Source organism: Hyperoodon ampullatus (assembly GCF_949752795.1).
Source record: "Hyperoodon ampullatus genome assembly, chromosome: 4".
Lineage (NCBI taxonomy): Eukaryota > Metazoa > Chordata > Mammalia > Artiodactyla > Ziphiidae > Hyperoodon > Hyperoodon ampullatus.
In genome coordinates, this window is record NC_136917.1 from 166,105,217 (window position 1) to 166,123,407 (window position 18,191).

Genomic DNA, 18,191 nt, shown 5'->3' on the forward strand with positions numbered 1-18,191 from the left:
TACTATGCTTTTAATAACCCCTACAGTTTAATAAGGTTTTCACATTAGCTAGAACTTAGAAACTTATTTCACCCTTTCAAAAATAGCAACATCTTTGATTGAAATTTCATCTATCAATTATCTTTTGGAGATAGTGAAAGTTTGTCAACAATATAAAGATATAAAAGATTGTAATCAAGTTTACTCTTGGACCTCTCCCTCCACAAAGACCAATAAAAACACCAAAATATTACCCCATAAAAAGTAAAAAATTCCTACCTAAGTGGCAAAAAATTTATTTTTCTCTCTGGACATAAAACCACAACTTCATTTTATAAGGGTTATGCTCATTTTCTTTAAATTTGTCTATATTTGAACTCTTATAATTGACTAATTTTTTAATTGACTAATTTTATAACAACTAAATTCAAAATGTTTGGCATTTTATTCAGGAATAATTTGTGTACTAGAGAGTGGGAACTACTGATCATGGGAGATATTGTAAATATTTAGGAAAAGGAGAAAGAAGAAGTAGAAAGTGGGAAGCCTAATGCTGGAAAGAGACTTTGCCCCATACATCGAAGGAATTAATTGTGAAAGAAATTATCTTTAAAAGTATACTAGAAAAATGATACAGATATATTTTTAAATGTTAAATATTATCATTTTTAGATCAGGAATATGACATCATCATACCAATCCTATTTACTCATATCTGAGATTTAAAATATGATGTGATTGCATAGAATCACAGAACATATAGAGAAAATTTTTCAAACAGCTTTGCTGAAATTTACCCTTGCATATTCGAACAAGTTTAGTCTTTTAGAGCATCATGGACTTCATAACATATTAAAAAGGTGTTGACATAATGGTGACTTAAAAAGGTGACATTCTACTTTCAAGATCTCAAGAGTAGTTGGTACCTTAGTGACAAAAACCTAAGGATTTATCTAAAATTAAAAAAAAAATCTTCCCTGAAACTGATGAGTATTGTTTTATAGTCAGATTTTTAATGTAAAAGAACTATTACATTCAAACATTGAGAATCCTGAGGTCTAATCAAAAGGATATGACAAGATGTCAGGTATTTGGGTTAAAATCCTCGATACCTGTTGACTTCTGACCTGTGAGACTGGACTTGCTATTTATTTTTTCTGAGTCTCATTGTTCTATACTCGTGAAATGAAGTTATTAGTAACTACTTTTTACATTTGCTGTGAGGGTCAGAATTTTTATCTGTAATCTCAGTACGGTGGATAAAGTTCTATAAGAGAAGCATAATAACACCCACTTGAAAAGTCACAGAGTGAAAGATGACTCATATTTCTCTGTGGTTGGAATCAGCTTTTTGTTTGCTGTATTTATTCTACCATTTAAAATATAATTTTATGGGAAGAGGCACTGAATAGACATTTTTTTCCAGAGAAGATATATAAATAGCCAGCAGGTACATGAAAAGGCACGAAACATCACTAGTCATCTGGGAAATACAAATCGAATCCACAAGGTAACACTGCACCCCTGTCAGAATGGCTATCATCAAAAAGAGAAGAGATAGTCAGTGCTGTGGAGGACGTAGGGAAAAGGGAAGGAATCCTTGTGCACTGTTTGTGTGAATGTAATTTGGTGCAGCCATTATGGAAAACGGTATGGAGGTTCCTCACAAAATTAAAACTCTAGAACTACCTTATGATCCAGCCATCCGACTTCTGGGTATATATCAGGAAAAGCAAACAGGATATTGAAGAAATATCTGCTCTCCCACGTTCATTGCAGCATTATTCACAGTAGCCAAGATATGGAAACAACCTGTGCCTGTCAGTGGATGAATAGAGAAGATGTGGTACATATATACAATAGAATATTATTCAGCCGTGAGAAAGAAGAAAATCCTGCCATCACAACAACATGAATGAACCTGGAAGGCATAATGCTAAGTGAGATGTCAGACAAAGAAAAGCAAATGCTGTAGGATATCACTTATATGTGGAATCTAAAAATACTGATCTCCTAGAAACAGAGCCTAGAAAACAGAAAACAAATTGGCAGAAGTAGGGCTGGGGATTGATAACCTCCTCTTCATATATCCAGTCGTTCATCCATTAAAATATCGATTGATCCCATACAAAGGATATTTAAACCACCGATGTGTAATATTTAATGAATATAAATACAAAAATAAGAAAGGTTCTTTGCTGTATAACCTTCACAAGTACAATAAAAACCTCTTGTACACATATAATTTAGGTTTAATTCTCTAAGCAAAGCCTTACTTTTTTTCTCGAGGGTGTGTGCTGTAATAAGCTAATTATGTCACTTAAAATGTCAAAATTTCTGTCTGTAGGTAAAAAATGTCAACATATCTTGGCAACTTTCAGAAAAGATCATGGCTCTATTTAGGTTTTGTTTTATTTTTGTTCTTTTAAGGACAGTAGAGAGATTTATTTTTAAAATTTCCAAGTCTGTGCTAACACCTAAAGTTGGATAGGAGTAGCTGAAATGCTGTGTTCTATAATTAAATATAAAATACTGATTGACGGTTTCCCTGCTGCAGTGGGTTGAATATATCGGCTAAGGAGGACAGATATCTATTTACGGTGTGAGATTTTGTCCTTGAATGCCCATTGATAGTAATTCTGGAAAAAAAAAATGCGTGGTTGAGCTCCAGTATCTTGAGAAATTGTGAAGTGGCAGATACATATTTGGAATCAATGTGAAGAGCAAATTGCCATAATTTGAGTAGACACTTTCAAGTACTATGAAGTGAGACCACGTTGCAGGCCAGCCTGTAGCTGGTATTTGGGGACTTGTTTAATAGATTGTGACAGTCAGAGTTGGTACTTCACAGTAAACTGTTGTGGACTGGCTTTAGAGTATGATTTTTTTTTTTTTTTTTGGTACCAGACTTCATCTTGTGAATCTATGATTGAGCAAAGAAATATAAAATGGAAAACTGCATGTTTGTGTAAAATATTATTAATGAGAATATTTGGGAAGCCAGGTTGTCTTTGCTTATAGGCTTAGACGTTGTTCAGCCTCTTGCACAGATACGATGTAGGAGATGGATGGTAAGTCTTCAGAAGCTGTGCTAAGGGGAACCCCAGTGCCTGGGACATTTGGCAACGACAGTATTTTCTGGGAAGTCACCGTGTGTGATGTGGGGCGAGCGCTGGATTAGGAGCTGCGCTCAGCATACTGTGAAATTTCAGCCAAAAGAATAGTAGCTCTACCACTGAGGCTCTTTATTATAGAATATATTAGAACTTCCTCTCCTATTAAGAGGGAGTCAAAATCTAAAGTATTTTACCTATTTCAATTTCTGTTGAACTTACTGTTACTGTGATGGATATATACTTGCAGTATCTCAGACTTTCTTTCTCTGGCACAAAGAGAAATGTCTCTGTAGCCTAGTAAACCCATGAAATCAACTGTTAACACATGTTTGTGGTGTCTGGGAGAGCTAGGATGGTTATTGATTCTAGAAGTAGGGTCACTATCCGTATTTTCATAAAGAGGAGCCCTAAAATTTTATACTGTTTTTATAATTAAAATTGAAATAATTAATTTCATCCAGATGTATTCCCACTGTAAGTGTAGACACAGGTATGATTAGGAGAAATAGATATGGTTTGGCTACTTTAATATTATATATTACCCAAGCTCATTAATCTGAATATTTCTATTTTGTAAACCCAGGAAGATTTATAGGACATTTATGTACCAATCACTGTTGTAAGTGTAAAATTCCCTGACAATTTTAAATAGGGATAATGCTGCATTATAAATATTCTTTCATTATAACGTATTCACTAAGCATTAAATGATGCCAACTCTTTACTGGGAACTATTCTAGGTACTGAGGTTGTTAAAATGAATAAGACAGTTTCTGTGCTCAAAGAATTCATGACCTAATTAGGAGATATATAATGTAAAATAAAGGGTGTTTCCATAAGTCTGAGATGCTGAGCAGTGTATCATTGATTTAAGAACACTTTTAGTGGCGAGTGACACAAAATCCATCCCAAACGACTTAAAGGAAAAGGTTGCCAACAGTCACGTAAAGAAGCATCCCAATTTTAAAAACATTTGAAGTTTTAAAAAATCCCAGAAGAGGTAAGATCATGACAGCTCGTTGTGATAAAGGCACTGCTTGAGCGAGGTTCTAGTTACACAAGTAGCAGTCAGGAGGAAGTGGTTCAGATTGTGGAGTGGTTCAGAAAGGCTGCGGAGAGCAAGAAATGCTTGTGGGGAATTAAGAAGGGGGAAGAGAGTTTAATAGCCAAACAAAATCTTAGAGGTGGTAAAAACATGCAGGAAGAGAAATCTGTGTGTGCAAAGTTTGATTGGATAAGACGTATATGGAACTATAAGAAGCTCAGTGTATCTGTGGTATAAGGTGTGAGAGGAGAAGCAGCCGGGCTTGAGAATGGAGATGTGAGAACTGGCTGGAGCGACAACAGCCTCCTACGTCAGGCAGAGGAGATTTCACTCCATCCTCCAGGTCACTGGTCTCCAAACTCTCTTGTAGCCATCAGTTTAGTGGGTAACCATTAGGATTTTTAGATGAAATGGAATAAAATAGAATAGAAATATGGTGTATCCCATGTTTTTAGGCTTTATATTTCCTGAAATTTTGTTTCAGTTAAGATGTGGGAGTCATGATATAACATACACTTCCTGTCTCTGTAGGTGTTGGAAACCTCTGTCCTAGGTGTTGGGATCCATTCAACTCAATTTAGAAAAAAGGCGTGTCATAATCAGATTGATGGTAAGAAAGTTGACTCTCCCAGTAGATAGTGCAGGAATTTGATTGGGCGAGGCACTATTTATTGCAGGCAAGCAAGACAATTTGGACAGTTTTTGTGGCTGTCCAGGCGAGAGATGAGAGGTCAGGCTGAATTTGGTGCATTGGTGGGGTTTTCAGGGAGCCATTTGTAATAGGTAGTGAGATATTTGGATATTAGGTGTGAACTCCCGGGAGAAAACATCTGAGTCATTATTTGCATATCCAATGTCAGGTGTGCATGGCTTTACCCAAGAGAGGTGTGGATGGTGTTCAGTGAGAAGAAGTGGACCATGTGGAGCCTTTGCAAACTCACGTGTAAAACAAAGGTTGTCAATCTTGGTGTACTGGCCCACCGGGATTCCACCAACAGTCGTAGAAAATGTCTCAAGTCACTTGTGAATGTAATAAATGCGACAAATCATTTGTTTTCTGAAATTACCAAGCTTAAGTTCATGATCTCCATCAAATTCCAGGTCACAGCCAAACTTCTTACAATCAAGGATCTCCCTCCAGCCCAGCAGCGACCCCCAATTACAACCCCTCTCATCGGGGTGTTTCCAGGCTCACCCCAATGCTGCCTGAATCCCAGCTCAGGGGTTCACCCTTTCTGCTCCTCTTATCTCACGTTATAGATTTATTCTGGCCCTTTCCTCTCTGCCAGGAACCCCTGGCCTTTCCAATGTCCACTAGTCAAAACCCCAACCTTCCTTCAGCTTTTTCTCTCACTCATTGGGTTCTGAGGGGACACTGCTTGCAGTTGAGGAATCTGCCAGATGTCACTACAGAATCTTGCCTGTCGGGAGACACACGTGTAGGAGGTTGAGGTACCTGCCCCTTGCTTTACCTGTGTGGGCTTTGGCATCTCAGGTCACAAGCTTGGCTGGGGCAGGGCTCAGGAGGGCCAAGGACTCACCCTCATCTGCTGACTCCTTGGTCACGAGTACAACCTTTTCAATACTTTTTTAAGGTATTAAGTGTTGATAGAGTGTTTGTTAAGACTAGACGAAGATGCTTGAGATGATGCTTTAGAAGACAAGACTGTGAGTTACTGAGAGAAAAGAACCAAGAGAAGACCCTCTCCTGTCCTCACCAACTTCATTTTGCTAGAACTTTCCTGTGTGTGTGCCTCCCCCAGGCCTGAGTACTGCTACGCCACCTTGCCCTGTGGTCTCCGCAGAAGCTTTCTTTTTTACCTTCAGACATAATTTAGGTCCTTAAGAATAATCATTCAGATGGGCCTTAAGTCTGTGGGGATATTTAGGTCGGTCCCATTTTCCTCGACAGTTAATAGAGCATGCGATGACTCATAATGGATTTCCTGACCTTCCGTGTTAGGTTCAGCCTCCAACTGTTCCCTCTTTTCTGAATACAGGTAAAAGAGTCCCCTCATGTTTGACATGTGGACTCAGCACTCAGAACTCAACAGCTCTCCACCCTGCCATCATACATCTTCCACCACAGCAACCAATAACCTTGTGTCTCTGACTCCACGGCTATCTCACACCTTACCCCCAACTTATCAGGTAGAATCGGACATTTCTCCACCTCCTGGCTTTGCCTGCTGGTGCCCCTGTAGTTGCATGTTCTGAATATGGCTCAGTGCTTCTTCCCATCCTTGCATGGTGCTCTCCATAACTTTTGCCAGATTCTGTTTGCAAGTTGCGGGTTGCAAGTATCAAGTCCCAGAAGCCCCAGAGTGTGCTCGATGGATGGTCCTTATCTTAGAAACCACCAGCCCAGGGTATACATTCTCGGCTAGTGGACTAAAGGCAAAAGCCTGACACTCGTTCTAGGATGTGGGAAGAGCAGCTTTCTTGAGTCGTAATAAAAAGATGTCATTTCAAATATCATTTAGAGAAACGTTCTTAATGCAAAGCCCGTTTTACTTATATTATGTGCTCTAGTGAGCAACCACTACTGATTTTATAGTAATAGTTCATGCATTAACTCAACTAATATTTATTAACTGGCTGCTATATACTAGATACTGAGCTAGATGTGGGAAATTTAACATCGACCAAGACAGGTTGAGTTTCTGCCCTAATTGTATTGAGTTTTGACAAATTCTAATTATCATATTGTTTATGTTATTAGGAGAAGCTGAAATTTTACAGTTTTCTTTAAAAGGAAGGAGCAAGGATGGGTATATTTTTATGTGTACAGAGTGCATCTGAGAGAGAATGATGCTATGCCTATTTCTCTTGGTAGTGACATGCTAGTTACAAATACAGAATAGCAGTTTTGGTGACCAGAGTGATTACACAAATGAGGTGTTCCATAGTGTTGTTTGGGTCATCAGTTTATACTAATTCACACATTCTCTGTACCCTAATGTTAATGGGATGTTTAGGCTTATTCTTCCATTTCACATAATCATAGTCTTTTAAATGTTGCCTGTGGAGTGGAAGGTTATAAAATCAACATGTTAATTACATTCAGTTTTAAAATATTAAATTGCATATGTATTATATATAGATACATATATAAATGATAATATTTGGAGCATTCTAATGGCCAGTTTCATTATTTACTTGGGTGGAAGGTGATGGCCAGTTATGAAAGTGATGCCTAATGATGAGGGTAAAGCTAAAAGCCAGTATTTGCTAATATTTTTGTGTTTTAGAACATAGGAGGGGGACTGTCTTGAAGAGGGTGGGACTCATGAGAAGGGAGTAAGGCTAGGTGTGGCAACATGAGTTTTGCTTGCTGGGTTGGTGTGAGGGACAAGAAGTCAAGAAAGTTAATAGTAGAGAGTCTTGAAGCCATAGTCTAAAGGTGAGGGAAGAAGAGAAAAGTTCTAGAAGTTTCTAGCAACTGTAAAGTAAAAGGTGAAAAGGGATCTGACTGAAGGGGAAAAACACAGTATTAGGAAATCATCAATCTTTACATTCCCTCATTCACATAAGAGTGTGGTTTCTGGCTAGAGCTGCTGTCTGCTGCCCAGATGTTAGCAGCAAAGAAGACTCACAGGTATATGTATTTGAGGTTGTAATTTTTCAGGCCAGGTCACCTTCCTCCGCCCCAAATCTGTTCCACCTACAGTGTGGACACCTTGGCTGGTGGCCACTCAGACCAAACCCCGGAATCACCTGCACTCCTCTCTCTTTGACTTATGTACCACATGCATTCTATCAATGATCCTGGTAGTTCTCACTTCAAAATATAATTATAATCTGACCACTTCTTCCATCTTCTACTGCCCATGACTAAAGCCGAAGATGAAAGATTACATGAAAGGATTGACTATAGGGTCAATTGGGTATAGATTAAGGCCGTCAATGGAGCTTTCTCCAATAATGGAATTCTTCTGTATTTTCACTGTTCAGTGCAGTAGCCGCTGGCCACATGTGGCGGTTGAGTACTTGAAATGTGAATAGGGCAACTAATAAACTGGCTTTTTTTAAGTGTTATTTAAATTTAAATAGCCCCATGTTGCTAGGAGCTACCGTATTGGACAGTGCAAGTCTAGCTAATGAAATACAAAGTGAGAGAGTGTCATGGACATATATACACTACCAAACATGAAATAGATAGCTAGTGGGAAGCAGCCGCATAGCACAGGGAGATCAGCTCGGTGCTTTGTGACCACCTGGAGGGGTGGGATAGGGAGGGTGGGTGGGAGATGCAAGAGGGAGGGGATATGGGAACACATGTATATGTATAGCTGATTCACTTTGTTATAAAGCAGATACTAACACACCATTTTAAACCAATTATACTCCAATAAAGATGTTTTTAAAAATGAATTAAACATATGATATTTGTATTTAAAAAACAATATGTATAAATAAAGTAACATTTTGTTATCAATGTAAAAAAATAAATACTTAGTGAGTCCCACTGTATGCAAGGAATTTGGAGACTCTGAAATTTGAAGCAGGTACGACTTGCTAACCTAGGAGGAAAAAGAAAACAGGTCTCCATGACAACAGAGTATAATTGAAAGGATAAGAGGTTGTGGGTTACAGATTGGGGGTGGGCAGTTCAAGAGGAACAAAGACCGTATCATGGCCAAAGGAACTTGTTTCTGACTCAGAGAGGAGGTGATCTAGTAATGCTGGCACAAGAATGCTGGGTTTGTCACTGAATTAGATGATTGTGTGACACAACGGTTCATCAGTTATTTTTTGAAGATGGCTTTATTTTGGTGTCAAAGTCATCAGTTGCTAGGCAGAAGTGGCTAAAGAAGGAACAGGTTTGAATTACAGAATAAAATAAGGATTTATTTTCCTTCTGTGTGATGGAGGTCAATAAAATATAACATTGAATGGGGTCCTTGAATTGAGAGCAAGAGAGTTTAGCCTTCCTAAGTGCAGATGCGATTTTAACATGTTACCTAGTGTAAATTCATAGTGACTCATGTTTGGGGAATAAAAGATTAGAACATATATTTGGACCTTACAAAATCTTATTACATATGCATATAAGAGTTCAAGTTGGAAAAGAGTCTCTGTATATGGGAACTACCTGATTTTGCTATTACTGTCATCCTAACCAATTTTCCTGAGTTTCTTATCAGATTGTCTACGAAAGTGGTCGTACTGTGGATGTTCTTAAGTTAGTGCTTTGTTCTCCAGGCTTATTTCACAGCACTGGTGCACATCCTTTTGTAAGCTTTGGTTTATCCAAGTGTGCTAATTTGAAGCAGTCCATGCCTTATCTCGACACCTGTAGTTCATCTGGGATGAGTGTGTTAGCAGAGGGCTGTACTAAATAGTACCACCCTGCTACTCTCGAGATTCCCGGGCCTCCTGTGCCCACCTGGAGGTAATTAAGGGAAAGGAAGCTGAGAACAATCTAACCCTGTTTGTATCAGTCTGTTTGGGCCGCCATGACGTGATATCACAGAGTGGGTGACTTAAACAGCAGACCTTTATTTCCTCATGGTTCCAGAGGCCAGAAGTCCAAGATCAAGGTGCTAGCCACGGAGGCTTCTGGTGAGAACCCCCTTCCTAGTGGTCACCTTCTCTCTGTGTCCTCACGTGGTGGAGAGAAAATCTCTGGTGTCTCTTCCTCTTCCTCTTTTTTTTTTAAAATTTACCATTTACTCATTATTTATTTATTTGGCATGCAGGATCTTAGTTCCCCAACCAGGGATCAAACCCGTGCCCCCTGCAGTGGAAGTGTGGAGTCCTAGTCCCTAGACTTCTCTTCTTATAAGGACACCAGTGCTCTCAGATTAGCACCCCACCATTGTGACCTCATATAACATTAGTGACCTCCCTGAAGGCCCCATCTCCAAATAAAGTCACATTAGGAGTTAGGGCTTCAACCTATGGATTTGGGGGCAGGGGTGAAGGAGGGGAAGGTGACACAATTCTGCCCATAACACAGCTCCTGCATGTGAGGGTGTAGAGCAGTGTAGCATGGGCCCAGGGGCAGCTAGTCGTGTTGTTTGGTATTTTCTAGACCTAGAACCTGTGAGTAGCAAATTCTGCTAGAGAATAAACCACCCAAAATCTGACATCATGGTTCCCTCATATTGTCTCTTTTTCTCATGCTGATGATGAGTCTGTTTAAGATGCAGTTTGGGTGTTCGTAGATTCTCATTCGACTACATATATAGAAAGACTTATTACACAGTAATCGTGTAAAGGGTGTGAAGGGGTATTGTATGTCGGAGGAATACATCTGTGGGAAAATATTTCTTGTATTCGTGGTAAACTAAAAACAAAGTCAAAGAGATGAGTTTTTCTGTATCAAGTTGGTGAAAGCAAGACAGGCTAATAAAGGCCAGTGTTGTCATCGTCATGGGGAGGAGACATTTTCATGACACTGCTGGTGGGCAGGTATGTGGATTTGCTGTTGGCTCTCAAAATACGTGCAGATTCTTCATTCCATCAAGTAACACTTTTGGGAATTTATCTATCGAAAATGTCAGAAATGTAAAAATGGGTAAAATGATAAACAAAAAATAAATGAATTAGGATGCATACAATTATTGAATACTAAATATTTATTACATCATTAAACTATATAATAATTTTTGCTGATGTAAGAACTAGTTCATGATAATATTGCTGAAATTTTTTTTAAAAATCAAAAATATTAATACTCCATTATGTAAAGTTCATTATGCAAAATAAGTCAAGTCAAAAAAAAAAATTAGGCAAAAACCTATACCAAAATACCAAAGTAAATATGTTTATCTGGGATGGCAGAATTACTAGTGGTTGCTTTTCCATTTTTTTTTTTTTTCTTTTTGTCTCTCTACATTTTACAAATTTCCTGGAGTTAGAATAGATTAATTACTAATATTTAATGGATTAACTCTGTTTAAGACTAAAGTACTTAACCATAGGCTGCAAAGTCTGAAGGCTTAAGGCTTTTTATACTTATTAACAATCCAAGGCTTGGTTCTGGCAGTATTTACCCAGCCCTCCCTCTTTTCTGTAAGCTCTAAGCTAAGAAGATTGGAAGTGGAGGCCTGACAGTCTTTACCACCCATACGTAGTGATGACCAATGGTTAAATTAAATCTGGATGTTAAAAAGTACAAACCACGGAAATTATTCCAAGTCATTTTCACTAGGGCATAGAGGTTGCCTTGGGTAGCAGTGCCTCTATGGTGGGAAAAGCCTTAAAGATTTCACTTCTCTTTCTGTTATTGCTATCAGGGGGAAGGAGGGGGCATATAAACAAACCGAATCATTGCTTATACTCTGTGGGTCAAAGTTGTCAAGTGCCTAAGGATATACTTTGATTCGTTGCCTATTAAATCCCATATTTTAAGATGACAGGTGACTGTCATACTTTTAAGAGTTACATTTTATAGAAATTGGTGTGTAGACAGCATTTAGAAGGCAATAGAAGGTATGGAAAATAGGCTGACACATCAAAGCCCACTAAAATAGGGGAAAAAATGGAGAAAACTTGAGTTCTAGGTCCACTTATGTTACTTAATAACTTTGGGACCTCAGACAATTTCATTGTTGAAAAATTGTGTTGATAATAATACTGGCCCAGAGCTTGAATTCAAATCAGCCCAATAAAATTTAGAAAACACAGACATTAAAATAATAATTTGAGGTATGTAAGAACTGTTCTTTCTCAGCATAAGGCTGTTCTTACATAGAGTGCCCTTTGGAGGTCAGTGCCATGGATATAGGTGGAGATGCACGGTCAAGGGGGGTTCCCCTAATGACCAGAGGTGACTTTTTCTTCAAGAGCTGCCATTTTCCTTTCTTCTTTCTTTCTTCCCCTGCCCTGTTCTCCCATCTCCCAAACTTCCCCTAAATAGAAGGACATGCCTTTCAGGCTGTTTTACCGGGCATGACATTTGCTGGTCTGTTTATGTCCATCCTTGTGATTATAAAGCTTGATCAAATTAGAAAACCACATATGAAAGTAAACTGAACACACAAAAGTACTTTATTTTTAACTTCCCACTCCCAGCATCATAATTACCTAAACCTCTTTCTTTCCTCCTGTTGGTATCCATCACCTAATATACTTTTCACTTGTTTGCCATGGTTGCATTTGGCCAAATTATATTCACTTGATCCTTATTATTTGCTTGCATTCTGATTGTTAATGTCATTTGCCCAAATCCTCCCATATATTCTGTGTTTGTAACAGATTTATTTTTCCAGTGATATTCTAACCCCCATTAGTAATATTATAAGGAACTTCAAAAAATAAAAACAAATCAAAACTAAGTTGGAATGTCCAATGAGAACATTAGGTAACCACTTTTTTGGTCATATATTTAAAGGAAAATTCTATACTGGAGCCCTTTGGGGTTTGCATATCCCTAAATTATTAACTAAATGCCACTAATAACATAGTACAAGGGCTGTGAAGAAAATTATGTTGCTTAGTTTGAAACCCAGGATGCTCAGATACAGTATAGTAGGAGGTACCTTTTAACATTCACACAACAATGGTTCCTGGAAGGACATGTAATATAATAGCTTAAGGCAAGAAAATAACCTTGATTTACTGCCAGCCTTTTATTTGAACAGTGATTTTTGTTGTGCCTGGGTAAAAATTGCCCTGAGTTACTTATTACTTCTTCTGCTGATGACCATTGCTAAGTAATACATGTGACAAATACTTCAGTCTTATTTATTTGTGTGAGAAAGAGAATTACAGTGGAACAAAATAACTTCTGAGAGTCCTGTTTTTAACCCATACATGTCTGTCCCTTTATGAAGTGGGCTGATGTTATTTGAGTCTCTCCTTTCTTTCATCAGTGAACTCAGACAGAATAAACTGTGGCAAATGAGTCTCGCCAGCTTTGCAGCTTTTGTCTGCTGTTGGTCTCAGAGTTAAGAACTCAGCAAATATTTGTGTAGTAGGCTGGCCATTTACTATATTTTACAATACCAACCGAGCTTCTTATGTCAACTGTGGTGTTTCTTAATTACTTATAAATTATTGATCACTTATTTTGTGTGATTTTCATATCAAGGAGAATACCTTTAGGTTTTTTTTTTGAGTTGGAAGTATGTCAGTGTACAAGTAATAAATGTATCTAAATCAGATAGAAAATGGTAGTTTGATGACCTTTTCAATACTTCTTTATCCCTCTGTTTTTTCTCATCTTACTTGCCTTTTCTATCTCATCATTTCTTCCTCCATTTACCTCAAAGACAAGACACAAAGTTGTGAGCGTATTTTGGAATTTGGTCGGGGTGGATGTAGGAGAGACTGTCTATTTGCTTTCTTCTCCTTCTACAATTATGTCATGTGCTTTCTCTGTAGTTCATACTTTCCATCTTGCCAAAGTGTACCTCTTAGAGCTGCCTGATAGTTACGTCTGTTTACAGGGCCAATATCCAGTGGCACTGAGCATGTCCTCTTGCATTGCAGGAGCTATGCCTGTCCCAGACCAGCCTTCATCAGCCTCGGAGAAGACCAGCTCCTTGAGCCCTGGCCTCACCACCTCCAATGGGGATGGCTCGGAGACAGAGACCACCTCTGCTATCCTCGCCTCGGTCAAAGAACAGGTAGAAACATTCCACTTTTCTGACATACACGTGGGGACATCATTCTTTCCGGATGAAAGATGGTGATTTAATTATGTTGGGACAAAAATCATGGTTTTCTAGCAGAATGTTGGTATTCATTATACAATTGCTATTCACATATGATTATAATAGCTTTTGACTCCGTTTTTATTCGAGATTTAGACAGCTTTCCTTGAAAAAATATTCTACAGGAAAAAAAAAAAGAAAATTGCAGTCAAAAATCCTATAGGTGAAATTTTGGCAGATTAAGTGATGGACCTGACGTTTAATACTGTTAAATGTGTGAAGCCAAATAATTGGTCTGTAGAAAACCTAAAGTTTAATAAAATTTCAAAGTATATCCATGACGCTAAAAAACTGGTAAGAGTGAGAGCAGATGAATATCGTAGAATTGTGGGCCTAAGCAGATTTGTTTTCCCAGTGTTTCCAAGATGGCTCTGGAAGAATGCATTTCAGAACTTTTCCTGTAAAGCTGTAGTCTAAATGATTCTTCCTCTACCGTTTCTTTGCCATAAAAAGGAATAAGCAGATAAAATCTGAAGTGTTAGATTTAAAAGTAATTGTTTCATAAAATTCATGTTTCTTATAATTAAAATGTAATAAATGATTTAAAAAGCTGGAAAATAAAAGTTTTTAAATTTGTTTCTTTTGCTTACGATGAACTAGAATACAAATCAATATTCTTTTTAAGTGCAAAAGCATCCTGTGTTTGAATTATATGATTCAGGGATGCTGAATGAGCAGCAGCAGTGGGGTAAGAGTGACATAAATTCCCTGATCCCAGGAACCTCTCAACAGAACAATAGACTAAATGCGGCAATTAAGGACTCAACTAGTAGAAAGACTCAGTTTTCCTAGAGGACACTGATTTTGTTTAATAAATGGGAACTGATTTAGGTAAAGGTAGATGGTCAAGTTATCGAGGAAAAATTCATTGATGGAAAGGATCAATGATGCTTTCAGTCAAAATTGTGTCACTAGGTCAAGAAAGTGTGAAGCAAAAGTAGGTTCGCAAAGGAGAGTCGAATAGATTGATTGGATAATCTAGTTTGTGAAAATGGTAAGTAAGCAGGAAATTGGGTTGAGGCCCAGGCTGTATTGCTTGATTAGTTTGTTTCCAAAAGCCTACCTGTGAGAGTTTTCTGATTATTTTTCAGGGGTAATGGAAAAGGGGAGCAAAAGTTCATGATACTCCTTATACTCCAAATACTGCTTTGTTATATAGCTGGGTTAGGTGATGGATTTTTATTCTGTCATGGTCTGGAAATCTTGATAGGCCACTAGCTTTAAAGCAGTGACAAAATGTAAAACATGAGGAATAAATTTAATAAGATAACCAGACCCGTCTGATGAACACTATAGTATTTTATCAAAGCACATAAAATAATTCATAATAAAGGACAAGGCATGCTACAGTCCTGTGTAGAAGAGCTTGACACCATACCAATATTACTGTCTCCCAAATTAATCTAACATTTAGGCAGTTGTACTCAGGATTCTGTGGCTGATTGTTTCTTTGGCAAATTGGATCAAGCTATTTTAAAGATCATATGGAAGCATAAATATGTGAGAGTTGCAGGGAAAATTTTGATCGAAATATTTTACCTTGGACTTATATATACTACCAAATGTAAAATAGATAGCTAGTAGGAAGCAGCCGCATAGCACAGAGAGATCAGCTCGGTGCTTTGTGACCACTTAGAGGGGTGGGATAGGGAGGGTGGGAGGGAGGGAGATGCAAGAGGGAGGAGATACGGGGATATATGTATATGTATAGCTAATTCACTTTGTTATAAAGCAGAAACTAACACACCATTGTAAAGCAGTTATACTCCAATAAAGATGCTTAAAAAAAAAAAAAGAAATATTTTACCTTACTAAACATACAGTTCTGTCCAGTTGGCCCCAAATAGAAAGAATAATCTCTCTAGGATACAACTAAAGATTCAGAACAGGTTAAAAAATATAGAGGAGCCTGACTCATTTCAAAGTATCTCAGCTGAGTACAAAGCAGTGGTTGAACTGGTGTTAGCATGACTGGCTAAACACCTGGAAGAAAATTGAGGCCCTTAACTCACAATGTATTCAGAAATAAATCTCAAAGGGAAAACAATATAACTGTCAAAATAAAACTATAGACTTGATAGGAGAAACATTGGGAAAATATTCATACAACCTAGAGGTGGAGAAGGCTTTCTAAGTATGTGCAGGAAACTCAGAAGCCATACATGAATGGTTGGTACAGTTGGCAGTGTGAATACCAACAATAATAGCAAGGAATAATTTAACATAAAAAAGGATAAAAAATAGACCATGGGAAATAACATGTCACAAATATGACAAAATGTTGATATAATTAATATATTAAGACTTCCTAATGTTGATGAGAAAAAGACAAAGGAATAGAAAACTAGGCAAAAAATATCAACAGGAAATTCAGAGAATAAAAATGCAAACAACCAATAAACATATGCAAATATTTTCACCCTAATGTGCCAATCAAGGACATAAAATTCAGAATGAAAACATGATTTTCTTTAATCTACCAAATAGACAAACATTAAAAAACAGTATATATTATAAGCTAGCTACAGTTAAATTTTGAGGAAATTCACATTCTTTTTCATTCCAAATGAAAATGTGCTTTACTGTAATCTTTTTGTAAAATGGTATGTTGCTGTGAGTTGACTTTTGAAATGCTCCATAGCCTTTGATTAGTCATGCTTAGACATAGGTTCTATAGAAATGAGTGACCTAGAACATAAGGTATTAAGTATGAGTATGTATTGCAGAATTATTTGGGATAGTAAAAAAAAAAAAAAAAAAGAACAGTATTGATTGATGAAAAGTTTTTAAAATGGTATCTCCTTTATATAAAATCCTCCATAAAAAGATATATCCTTTCTATGCAGTTATTAACAAAAGTGAGTTACAGATATATATCTAAACTTTGAAAAAAATCCACGAAGATTTTAGAAAGGAATTGTATAGTATTGTATTATCCTGTTTTTAAAAAGTGAAATAGTAAACATATTTTTTGTTTGTACATGTTTATGAGCCTCTAGAAAAGTGTACAAGGAAATAAGCCAAATTATTAGATTTCTTACCATACGTGTTTACAGTTGGACAGAGGTAGGAATGGGCATAGAGGACACAGAAGATCAGGAAGTGTATCAAAAAAGGGGAAAATAATTGGGAGACTGGAATAAATATTAATTGGGTTTGGATAATAGGAAATAGTCCTTCAGCTTAAATAGTGATGTCTGTAGTTGAGAGAGTAGATAAGCTACTTAAAGGAAAAATACATTACAGTAAATAAAATGGCCTCTCCAAAGCCTTGATGAGAATTTAATAAAAACTTACTGTGAAGAGTTTTTTTCTAATTATTAAAATAAATTCATTGCTGATTTTTGGACAGTAAAGGTGAGATTCTTTGTGGCAGATAAGTAATGTGAGGAGGAATGAAAATGTCTTGGGAAGCTGAGTTAGAGCAGGTAGGAGCACCCAAATCAGAGACGTGGCGGTCAGGTCCCATGTGTGCTGTCTGCCAATTTGAAGGCAGAAATCAACAAGCAGCTAAGCCCATGGTCTTCCTTAGTGTGGCCTCATGCAAACAACCAATCTCTTCCTTCACTGGGACATTTTTGTCCTAAATTATTCTTAAAACGTCCTTCCTCTCTTTTTCTCATGTATAGACCATCCTTTATGGAGTTAAAACTAAGTTAAATATATATTTTTTTAAATATTAACTGAGATTAAGGAAAAGTGACTTTAGAAATTAATACCTTCTATGATTGTTAACAATTGCATGCATATCCTATTTATAAATCTTTTCACGTAAAGAATATCGTTTGTCTGGTCCTCTTTAGGTGCTCATAAGAGATAGCTTTCTTGAGTAAAAATCCTATTTATTCATTTAGAGAATTTCAAGTCAACAATTTTTATGACATTACAATTATGTACCACTCTAGTCCTGGCTTCTTGGATGTCAGTTCTGTGGGAGGGAAGTGATTTTTTTTTTTTTTTATCATAGCAAGCATATATTCTGAGCTGACTGGATATAATAGGTTCCATAATGTAATTACTCATTCATTAAATATATTGCATACCTTATTTAAGCAAATCACAATAAAGGGTAATAACAGAAATGGATACATAAAGAAAATTCAGTCTAGTAAGAATTCATTGGAGTAAGTTGTTCGTGAGACTAAGAACAGAAGTTCTGGGGCTGGTAGTTGACATTGCCTAGAAATAAATTCTACTCTATAACCATAGAGTGGAACTTAAGTCATGCCAAACCATGAACCATGAAATGCATCCCACGTAGCATGTATGGCACGACTGAGACATTTTTAAGCTGAGCCCTAAGTGTTTGAACACACAGCAGCCATGGATTGCTCAGTGAAAAGGTGTTCATTGATTTTTTTCTTTCTTTGCTCTGATTACCCATCT

The 18,191-nt window shown here is 37.2% G+C and overlaps 1 protein-coding gene across 2 annotated transcripts in view; it reads left to right on the top strand.

Moving 5' to 3' along the window:
• Positions 1-18,191, top strand: part of CTNND2 (catenin delta 2) — a gene marked incomplete at both ends in the record, with an annotated part of 950,049 nt that overhangs the window by 144,005 nt on the left and 787,853 nt on the right. For both annotated transcript variants that reach the window (XM_079701889.1, XM_079701890.1), the window contains one exon: positions 13,582-13,718. In XM_079701889.1, coding sequence (XP_079558015.1) covers positions 13,582-13,718 — 137 coding nt within the window. The remainder of the gene's footprint in view (positions 1-13,581; positions 13,719-18,191) is intronic.